The following is an 11482-nucleotide window of genomic DNA, read 5'->3' as shown; positions in this document are numbered from 1 at the left end:
CAGATCTGATATCATCGCCACAGTGGTGGAATTCTAAGATAATGATAAGTCTTGTTTGATTGAACCCTATATTCAGATCCTAAGCTAGTTCATAAACCCCTAAGCTAGAACTACACAGCGACTTGAACACGAGAGAAAAGGCACAAAATATGCGCGAAACACTATACTCCAAAGGGTCAGCGAGGTACAGAAAATCTAATTTTTCTACTCATTGGGATATTACAAATATATTATTTATTAATTTATAACAATCTACCCAATGCTCAATTTATTCAAAATTAACAACGAGAAGAGAAAATAAATCAATACAATTGAATTATTCCAGTTAGAGAGTATAATATCTACTTAAATCTTCATCTTGAGCTACAAATATTTTGTATTATCTGTTGGTATGATCCTGCAAATTACTCGCAATACACATGACAAGCTCAGCAAACATAAAAGGGCATTTTATCTAATCAACGTTTGATTAGAAGTTTTGCTAGAAATATCGCGAAAATGAAAAATCACATGTAGATGTTCTGATTGGCTGATTATTACACTGCTACTATGTTTAGTAGTATTCTGGAATTTTCAGGAAAACCCAAGGACTTTTAAAATACTATAAAAACCCTATATTTTCTGTACATAAATGAACCTTTGGAGTAAAGTGTTTCCCGCATATTTTGTGCCTTTTCTCTCGTGTTCAAGTCGCTGTGTAGTTCTAGCTTAGGGGTTATGAAACTAGCTTAGGATCCGAATATAGGGTTCAATCAAACAAGACTTATCATTATCTTATATGATGGATGTATATGAACATTGGTTTGAATCTATGAATTAAACGTAAAATAATAGTTGACTGTTTACAAGTAGCATCAGCATAGAGTTCATCCAACATATTTATTATCTTACGGCTGGTAAATCTTAAATGTAATACAAAAAAGGGTTAATGATTAGCTAAATGGAACAAAATAGAAGGTAGTAAAATATTGGAAGTGTTGTGATCAGTAGCTTAGAGACCACAACACATCCAACATCCTCATCTTAAACTATTAATGTTCTGTATCATCTCAAAACAGTAAAATAACATGTTAGGCTTAGTAAGTCAAGGCAACAACATTTTGTAAAAAAAAACTCAACAATTTTACATACTTTGTTTTTCCTGAGTCATTTATTGTCGAATGACCTACATGTGACCCTCCAATTACCTTGATGGCTTCTATTTGACCCATTTTTATATCACGTATATTATATTGAGATGCTTAACTTGACCTTTAATTTATTCCTAATTCTCCTATGATAGCTACTTCTATATATTAAGCCATTCGTTATTGCTTTGGTGCATTTCTATGTATCATTCTTAATTAGACAGAATATTTCTTGTCTTGTTGATAAGTATTACACAACCACGATAAAATGTAGATCTAAATCCTCACTTTAATCACTGACGCAGTGGAAAAAAACATTAATAAGCTAAATCAAAGTGATAGTATTCTATAAATTTTGCTGATTTATTCTTTTGCTAAGAAAAAAAGGACAGACAAACTTGCAAACAATTAACTAATTAGAATAAAGCAAGAATAATAACTGACGTAAGCTCCTAAATTGAATGTATCAAGGAAATTGCCTCTAAAATTAAAGCAAACTCATGGCATTATTTATTTATTTCCCAGCTCAGTGGATATAACTTTAGAGGTTTGAGAAAAAATAGACTGGATTCGAATCCTGGGGTGAACACCAACATGGATGTAGGCATATCCAAGTGAAGAGTATCAAATAGGATAAAACTTACATCCTGGATTCCCCTGGTGGACCTTATTCAACCTTACTTGTGGTTCATAGCTTCGATAAAATTGTTACGGATTCAAATATTATAAGCCAAATTAAGTATTTACAATGTTCAGTCGAAAATCTTGGAATTTACGAAAACACTGACACTTCCAAAAGAACATGAATGTGACATTCTACTTCGAAATCTTGGGAGGCATGTATATAATTTGTCGAGGAGAAAATTAAATTGGATTCTGTGTTAACTGTTGTTCATGCTTTATTCAAATTCACAGATGGAACTAATCGTATGAAACTAACTAGTTACATATTCTCATTATTAAAACAATAAACCAAACTTATCAGTAGAGGGGTTGTGGAGATTATTGGTTTTTATTAAGATCGCCAACTGATCTAAGTTAGGCAACCATTGAAAACCTGGAAGTACTAGAAAGTTACTTCGTCCGAATATTCTGGGTTCAATCTCCAGTAGCGGGATTATGAATGCGCATGGCTGAGGAGTTTCCAAAGCCAATAATAATATTTAAAAAACTGATCGAACTATTATGATCATATATATATATATATATGCGATGTTTTGTGGTTTAGGAGTAGGTTGAACGAAAGCTAAGGGCAGCTAGACCAAAACGTGGCACAAATCCATGAAGTCACTTACTAGTGGACTGAGCCATGTTGGTACGTGTCGACTACCTGGTTGGGATGCACGAGATGATAGCAATCGATGGTTGAATGACATGGCTCAAAATCGTTTGAAATGGCGAAGGTGCATACACTCTTTGTGTTCTACCAAATTCTAATCTTCTGAATTCTTCATGTCCTTATCCTTTTTCTCTTTCCAAATTTATTTCACTGGATTATACTCCTTCAATAACATCTTCAAACCCTAATCTTTCACATAATGCTTATACTCTTACTACTTCTACCACTATGGGATTTGAATCGACAACTGCATCTTTGTGCTAATGTGGTATGGCAACTCGAACCGATGTACGTCCTTACGAAGTTCTACGTTGTGACTGACTGACTGATATATATATATATAATTAATATCAGCTTAAGTAGTGCTCTATATTGCAACTGCATTTGAAAAGGCAAATAGAAAGACTTATTAATGTGGAAATTTACACTATACAGGGTACAGATTTAAACTATCATACTTGGAAATAGTATCGGAACAGAGAACTAAAAAAACAAGATCATTAGGTTAAAAATGAAAGATAAATAACGGATAACTAAATACTGACGACTTAAAAGCTCATGGGAATGGTGAATTGATGCATGTGTACTAACAAATATGTGGTCGATTCTGAAATAACACCGAAAGTCTATTATATTAAGGTAAGGCTGACACTATGATTTCAAGTGTAAGTTATCGATAGTTAGCCCTAACATAGGTTAATCATGCTAAAGATTTCAATCGTCTGTAGCAGTATCATCGTTATGTTTTAGGAGTTTTAAAAGCTGAATCCTGATTAGCTATTTTCTGATTGGTCAATCTCGAGGTCACCTTTGAATTCGCTTAAGGCCGTCGGTACGGTCCAGATTTAATCTATAAAATAATAACTTACAAGCTTTTGCTCTATCTCTGACTAAACCATGACCACCTTTAGCATACATTTCTCCTAATCGACCTTGTAAACGATAAATTGGCCATTCAGATAATGCATGAAAACCAGAACGACTCCTTTTCACAAACGATGGATTGCCTTGATTCATTTCATCATCTTCTGTAGCATCATCATAAGTAACAACTTTAGCTGCCATTTCATACCAATGTGCAGCTGCTAACCAGTCAGGCTCTTGTTTCCGCTCATTATTATTATTATTATTGATATCATTACTAGTATCTGGAGAATAATATTCGCCATGATAATTAGCTTCAGCTAAATAAACCATAGCCATACGATCCCCCGCTGATGCAGCCGCGCTGATTAAGGCAAAACCATGTGCTCGAGATTCCAGTGGATCAGGCTAAGTTAAAAAAAGACAAGCAAATATATTAGACACCTGAAAGATGTGAAAATTGTAGTATACAAAAGTAATTCCATAACATATTAAGAACTTTCATTAATTCATTCTCAGCCCAAATAGCTCAGTGGTAACATCCCTGACTGTGAAGCTGGGTGACATTGGAACCACCAGCGAGCATCAGTCCCCTCAAGACCATAAATGCACCCTGGTGACGGGTGCCAAATATCGCAAGGCCTATGTGTCAAACAAGGTTTTCTGTAGACTACCTTCAACCACCACCTTACATCGGAACATAGACTAGTGGCCACATTGCAACTTGATCAATAGGATGCGATTAGCACTAAGAAGAACTTGACATACATGATACTGTTAAATAATCGGTGGTCAATGTAATCGTAAATTCATAATCTGTGTGATTCAAGAATTTCTCACGAAGAAGAGATAAGACATTTCTACCACAAACAAGAAACAATTTAACGATATGAGGGCGATACTATAGTTTATGGACGAACCAATGAAACTAGGGGAAACAATTATTGGATTTTGGCGCGAAACTCATTCATACATAAGTTAAATAGTATTTAGGCAGTATAGCTGATTCCAGTTCGTGATGAAAACCCTTAGTTTAATTTCCAACCCTAAATCCCAATCCTAATTCAACATACTAATTTATAACCCTATATTGACCCTAGTAAATAGGTGAGTTATTTCAAGGTCACCCCAGCATCGCTCAAAGTTTGTCCATAAGTTATAGTCTTAACTATAGTGCAAATAATTACGAGTACGATTTTAAGTAGAACTTAGATGTGTTCGACAGACAGAAATTGGGATTCCAAGGAAATAGTTAAGCACTCAATAGATAAACTGGAAAACATCCTGTCAACTCAAATGTTTATTTAAAATTTGCCAATAACCATACAAGCAAATTATATGTATTCAAAAAGGTGTAAAAATGTATTCGTCACGAAGTTTATCATTAACATGATTTTCAAGAAAAATTCTATTTGAAAATGTTGCTATGTTTGCCTAGTATCATTCCACTACCACTTCAGTATTTCACAGTAAATAGCTACATGATACGTGACGAACGCCTCAAAGATAGATGATGAAAAATAAGGAGCAGGTAGTGTGTACGAAAACACCTGGGAAAATTAATCATTACTTAAACGGGTGATAATAATTCAAATAGAATAAGACTAAAGAGTCATTTTTATCCCCCTTATGATCGTATGCTTCCCACAAGTAATTGTTCCATATATGTATACATTTTGCATCCGTCCTCGTTAATTCCATCAATTATACTGTGTTTTTATATGTGTAATTTGTCTGTGTGTATGTCTGTACTTATCGTATCCACTGTTTATTTGAACCATATAAACTGAGACAGAAATACTTAGTGAGGTGGCTAGTATGGCGACTTCGTGTCGCATGCGCCTATCTTCTCATATCGTTTGCCTACATATATGAATGAATGAGATATATTTATCTTAACAAGATTTCGTATTTCGACTTTTGATATTGCTCTTTAGAAACGTGGCAGATTCTAGAACATATAGAAAATTAATCCGGGATGTATATCAGGCATAAAACAATTTATAGAGTAAGGAAGACTACTCTATATAAGTGGTGAGGCCAAGCTAGACTTTTATACCATTGGATTCCGGCTACAATGATCTCGAGGTTAGGCGCTCGTTTTAAATGACTAGATTGCCAACTAAAGCTTGCATGTAAGAAGCTATTATTATCCTGGTTACTTGATTTACCATTGATATTATCTTGAAGGGAGATATTTTGGGAATATTTTTAAAAAAAAAACTACTCTACTTATTCTTGAAATCTTATTTTCAATGATAAAACTGGAACAGTGAATAGACTAACTTTAATGGGACATTCCGATAATGGGCCATCAACCATTAAATTCAAATAATATTGAGCTAAACATTGAATAGAATCTAAACAGCCAAGTTTAGCTGATTGTTCTAAGTGAAATAAAACTGATTCCCAATTAACATTTTGTGGGAGATTTAATTCATTCAGTTGATTTCCATTTAACTCTTGCTCAATATCTATAGAAGGTTGATGGTTCTTTACTTCATTGCACTTAAATTGATAATAACCGGTTTGATGTAATAAAGCTAAACGACCAGAAGCATGTAAACGAGCCAATTCATGATGTATCTGGTAAAGAACAGAAAATTGTTTTTCATCATATTAAATTTAATTTCATTGAAGTACTATAGAGTATACTAGGGTGATGTTCAGTATTAAATTTTTAGTTGAGAGTATCGAAAATATCGTATCAGAAGAGAGCTAAAGGTCTTACAATGACTTACATATGCCTGTTAACCCTCGTGGAAGAGCATAGACCGCCAGAAAGAATCCTCCTTCCAACTCTGTCTTGAGCAATCCTTTTATTATCCGCTTCTAATTCTCGATGTAGTGTGTTCTTTGGCCTTCCTCTTTTCCGCTTCCCTTCGGAATCCCAAGTTGAGGCTTGCCACGTGATGCAGTTTGGTAATCTCCTCAATGTATGTCCTATCCACTTCCAACGTCTTCTCCTGATTTCCTCTTCAGCTGGAAGCTGGTTTTTCCTGTCACACAGAAGGCTATTGCTAATGGTATACGGTCAGTGAATGTTGAGTATTTTGCGTAGATAACTATTTATAAATACTTGTACCTTCCAGCTGAAGAGGAAATTAGGAAAATACGTTGGAAATGGATAGGACATACATTGAGGGAATCACCAAACTGTATCACGAGGCAAGCCTCAACTTGGGATTCCGAAGGGAAGCGGAAAAGAGGAAGGCCAAAGAACACACTACATCGAGAATTAGAAGCGGATAATAAAAGGATTGCTCAAGACGAGGGGCAACAGGCGTAAGCAAGTAAGTATAGATAAATTCAACAATAACCACACCTGTTATCCCTCGTGGAGGAGCATAGGCCGCCTAACAGCATTCTCCATCCAACCCTATCCACTGAAATCCTTCCCAGTTCTTTCCAGTTGTTATTCATTCTTTTCATATCTGCTTCTCTTTTTCGGCGTAATGTGTTCTTTGGCCTTCCTCTTTTCCGCTTCCCTTCAGCATTCCAAGTTAAGGCTTGCCTCGTGATGAAGTAAAGGCAAGTATTCAACTAAAACCGACAAACATGATTCCGCACTTTTCAAATGTTTCTGCGACGATTATATTCGATACTGATTGGATGAAATGTTTCCTGAAGTTTTTGAATTTATAGGGACTTGGACGAACAGTATTTCGGGACTCTTCCAACATTATCATTGACACACCACAATGAATGTGGAAGAATATAAGTTAAACATGATCGACTAATCTCAATTGCAATGGATGTTTAGTGACCTTTCGTTTTTATTGACTGACGATTATGACTAGTTTAGTCAGTAGTAATAATCAGCAAAGAGCCTGACATAAGATACTTGTCGACCGAAATTGTCATGTTACATCAGAACAAGAAGAAATGAATAAGAATCATAGTAAGAGAAATGAAAATAAGTACTAACAACAGCTACTGTCAGGGAATTCCTACTAACTGCCTTCTAGAGGCGGGGGTGTTGTTTACGAAATTGAGAGGATGAAAAGTGATGTATGTGAATGATAATGATTGGTTGTTTGCTTAGTCAAACTTGTGGATAGTCTGACAGGTACTAGATAAACTATATATTCTCTTAACCTTATTATTATTATGATTGTTTTTGGTTTTTGGTGTGGAAATATATTACGTTCTAGTTAGGCTAGTCACGTGTTCTTGATCTGAGTTGTGTTGAATTCCTGTCGAATAGACACTGGGAGGGTATCTAGTGTGAATATTCGTCTAAGGCAAATTAACGTCCCATTCGTGTAGACGAGGAAAACAGAGCCTCATAACAGTAAGCTAATGTCCGGAACTTTAATCGGGTCGGTGGGTACGGAGAGTCAACTTAGGGGAGCTGGAGAACCCCGATTCCAAACCAATGGTGCAAATGGGCTCCAGAATTCTGAGGGAACAAATGGCGTATGAAACAATTATTAGTCACAGGCTACCATGGGACTACATCTTTTAACGTTGCTCCACTGCCTTGTGGATTAGACCTCTAGGTTCAAGTCTTAGGGAGTGGCTCCCTAAGAAAACCACCTGTTTCAGCCCTCACAAAAATCTGATGACTTCTGTGGCGCATATGTAATTGGTGCCTCGTAATAGTGCTTATGTGTCTAAATGAATAAATAAATAATAAAGGAACCCAAGAATAGGTCTAATCGTGTCAATTTCATGTGCATTGTTTGGTCAAGATGATTCTATATGACACATCACTGTGTTTGTTTGTGGGTGTGAGAAATGTGTAATTTGAAAAATTGAAGTTAAAATTTAAATGTGTCTATGCATGTAGATTGTGTGGGAAAAATGGATCGAATTAAATATTCTATTGTTTTAAAAACAAGTTGGGACGTGTCCTTATAAAGCGTTAAGTATTTTATGATGGTTTTTAGTCAAAGTTAAGTAGTAATAATATGAGTTTTTTTATTTATAAAGATTATTTACGATGACTACACAACCATAAAGTCTAGAAGTAGCAGAGTATGGAAAGAAGGAACCGGTGAAGACTTATTTTGAATTCCACGAAAAACCTAGAAGCACTGAACCAGAGTTTCGTCCTGGTACGTGTCTCCTCATTTCTGTACATACAGGATACGTACTGCGAAGGAGTCCCATACTATAATGGCCATCCAGTGCTATGAGTTTCAAATGGTGGTCCAATTTCAATAAATTCATTCTTCCAATGAAACTAAATAACATACACAGTAGTCATGAAGAAGATTTAACAGGAAATTTTACATCGAACTTCAATATTGTTGTTGCTTGTACACATCTACTATAAATTGCTTTCGATTACTGATGCGTGGGAGAGAAAGACAATGGTTGTTTCTTTTCCTTAGTCAGACCAGTAGATAATCTGTATTTCCAACCATCACTTCATACAATATCGTCCTACGTCTTTTTTTATACACCCAAATATCCATTTTGACGTTCCAGGCCGGAAAACACGTGCATAAACTAGGTCGCCTGCTTTAAATTCTTGAATTTTCGGGCAATTCCCTTCCTTATTTTTTTGTAGTCCACTCCTCCTGTCTTTCGGATTCAAAACATCAAAAAATGTTTTAATTGGTCGGCCAAATGTTATTTCAACTGTTGATTTTCCGTCTTGACAGTTTGGACTAGGTGTAATTCTATAAGAGATTAGAAGCTGTTGCAGGGCCTTTTCTACGTTATCTTCTCCTCTCATCTTTAAGAGAGCTCGCTTAAGAATGTCGACAAATTTCTCTGCTTGCCAACTTAACTGAGAGTGATACGGTGGGGTTCTAATATGTTCGATTCCATTTTGTTTGCAGAACTCCGTAAACTGCGTTCCGTTATCAGGAACCAAAACATTAGGTGTCCCAAACCTACCAAATAGTTGTTTGAGATGTAGCAGTGTTTCAGATAGTAGACGGTCTTCGCACAACATAGATTTCAGGCCATTTAGAGTATGAATCTATCACCACTAAAAAATACTGTCCATTTATTGGTCAGCATAATCGATGTGTACTCGGACCCAAGGCTTGTTCGTTTCTGGCCATAGCTGGGATTCTACTTTCGGTGTATTCAACGGTAGATCCCATAAACCAAATTTATCTATCCAATCAATACACAATAAGTTGGTATGACAGTTCCCAGATATATAACATTTTCCGGTCATAGTCTTTTCACCCACTGTGAGAGTTAGCTGCATTTCTCCAAGAAGAGTAATATTAGTTCCTGTCGCGCTCTCAGCATTACAATATATAGGTTAATATTGAGGTCAACCAAGTTTTATCCAAGTCTTTCTAGAAATCAATGTTATGTCAGACCGCGTATCAACTTGCAGCTGAACCGGTTTGCCATTAAAAAAGATAGTTACGTACTTCCTTTTAGATGAGAATTGATCACTTTTTGTGGCCAGAACAACATTTGAATTATGTAGTATCTCTTTTGACATCTGCGTCTTATTTCCCAGTGAACACATTACAGCTTGATCGATAGGATTCTGTGAGCACTAAAAAAGAACCTGATATATATGCCTTTTGTCACCCACTTAGTGATCAACTAAGTGTAAATAAATTTTAATCACCTAACCCGTTTACTATGCATGAGTAATGATATTAAAATGTGTCAACAAACAAACCTTGTAAAGTTTCTACGAATTTTATTGTTCAGCTATCGAATAAAGCATGCCTTACGGTCACTATGGTTTGAGTAAAAAAGTATCTATTTAGCAAGGCGAACTGAGATTTTCCTTTGTATTCCAACATATCCTATCAAAAAGTTTTCTAGTGAGATTACTCAAACAATTTAAGTAGCCTATGTATATCATCCTATTACTATAAACAGACTAGAATACAATAAAAAACAGATATTTTCGCAATTCAGTGAAAGTAAAGGCTCTTCCGACCAATTATCATTATTTTTGAAAATCATTTCATTTCCTGAGATTCTTACTGCCAAGAAATTTGGGGCCGGATATTATTGTTCTGGAGAAAAACACTCTTTAATGCGATCAGCTATTCATTAATTTCGAAATAATCTTATATCTAATGAGAGGGAAATTCAGCAATCAATAACATCTAATTAATATATTCCCCCATAATTATTTAGATGATAATCATATTGTATTTGTTATATCCTAGCGAAGACATAAGTATAGGTAATTTCCGGGACCTATCAATGGACGATTATTGTATATATATATATATATATATATATATATATATATATATATATTCTTATTGTCTAACTATTGAGTAATTAGATTGTATATATATATATATATTCATCTTATTATAAGCTTCATTTTGACCTATTGTCATACGATATACTGTTCCCGAATTATGTTCAGTTTATTGATTATTGTGTCCAACGTTCACAGCCACATTTGGCTTGATCTTGTACAAATATTATTTTCTATTTTATGATGTGATGCAGTCTGTCTGTCTAGTATATAAACAAAGTATGCTTGAAATAAATGATTCGTATAGTAGAAGCTGTAATTGGTGTTCTGGACTCAAGTGGAAGGGCTAGGCGGACAAAGGACCAATGAGGACGCTAGACTGCTCATACCAGTTGAACGTCATTGATTGGTACTGTGTTAAGGTTGGGAAAGTCGTAATTCCATTGGTGAATAATTCACGTGATAAAAGCCGGACATAAAACCGATGAATTGTCATACCTCCTTTGTTTATTTTGTCAAGTCACAACAGTATTCATTATGATAATACATGAAAATGATTATCGTACAAGTAAAATTAATCTTACCAGCATAATAAGATATTGAGAAATTATCAATGGTAATAAATGGTTATATACTTACTAAACCTAAAATCACAGTATCAGCACCATGTAAAGCTGCAATGGAACTGCTTCGATGACCAGCTTGATGTGAACGGAAAAATTCAATTAGTTCAGCTTCCTAATGAAATTAATTAAACAAAAAACAAATGTAATACTACATATAATAACCTTCCATAAAATCATGATTATGATGAACAAATACGCATGATAACTTAATTATATACACATTATTTATTATTCTAAAAAGAATGTTATTTATTGCCTATTAGAAGTGCAAACAGTGCATACAATACATTGATATACGACAATAAATAAATAGACCACTGAGCCGGCATACAAAGGGGTTAATGTCTAAAATTAAAAACGTTGGATGCCGGCTAATTGT

General features: G+C 35.0%; 1 protein-coding gene across 1 annotated transcript; it reads right to left on the bottom strand.

Moving 5' to 3' along the window:
* Positions 1–3270: 3270 nt before the first annotated feature.
* Smp_166210 (mucolipin, putative) lies at positions 3271–5916 on the bottom strand (the record flags this gene model as incomplete). The annotated part of the gene is made up of 2 exons (XM_018790547.1): positions 3271–3738; positions 5617–5916. Coding segments are annotated over 2 exons (768 nt in total), but the record flags the coding sequence as incomplete, so codon positions are not given.
* Positions 5917–11482: the final 5566 nt, after the last annotated feature.

This window comes from Schistosoma mansoni (genome assembly GCF_000237925.1).
Source record: "Schistosoma mansoni, WGS project CABG00000000 data, supercontig 0062, strain Puerto Rico, whole genome shotgun sequence".
Classification (NCBI taxonomy): Eukaryota; Metazoa; Platyhelminthes; class Trematoda; order Strigeidida; family Schistosomatidae; genus Schistosoma; species Schistosoma mansoni.
Note: the sequence above shows the minus strand (reverse complement) of the source record. Positions and strands in the feature narration are given on the sequence as shown.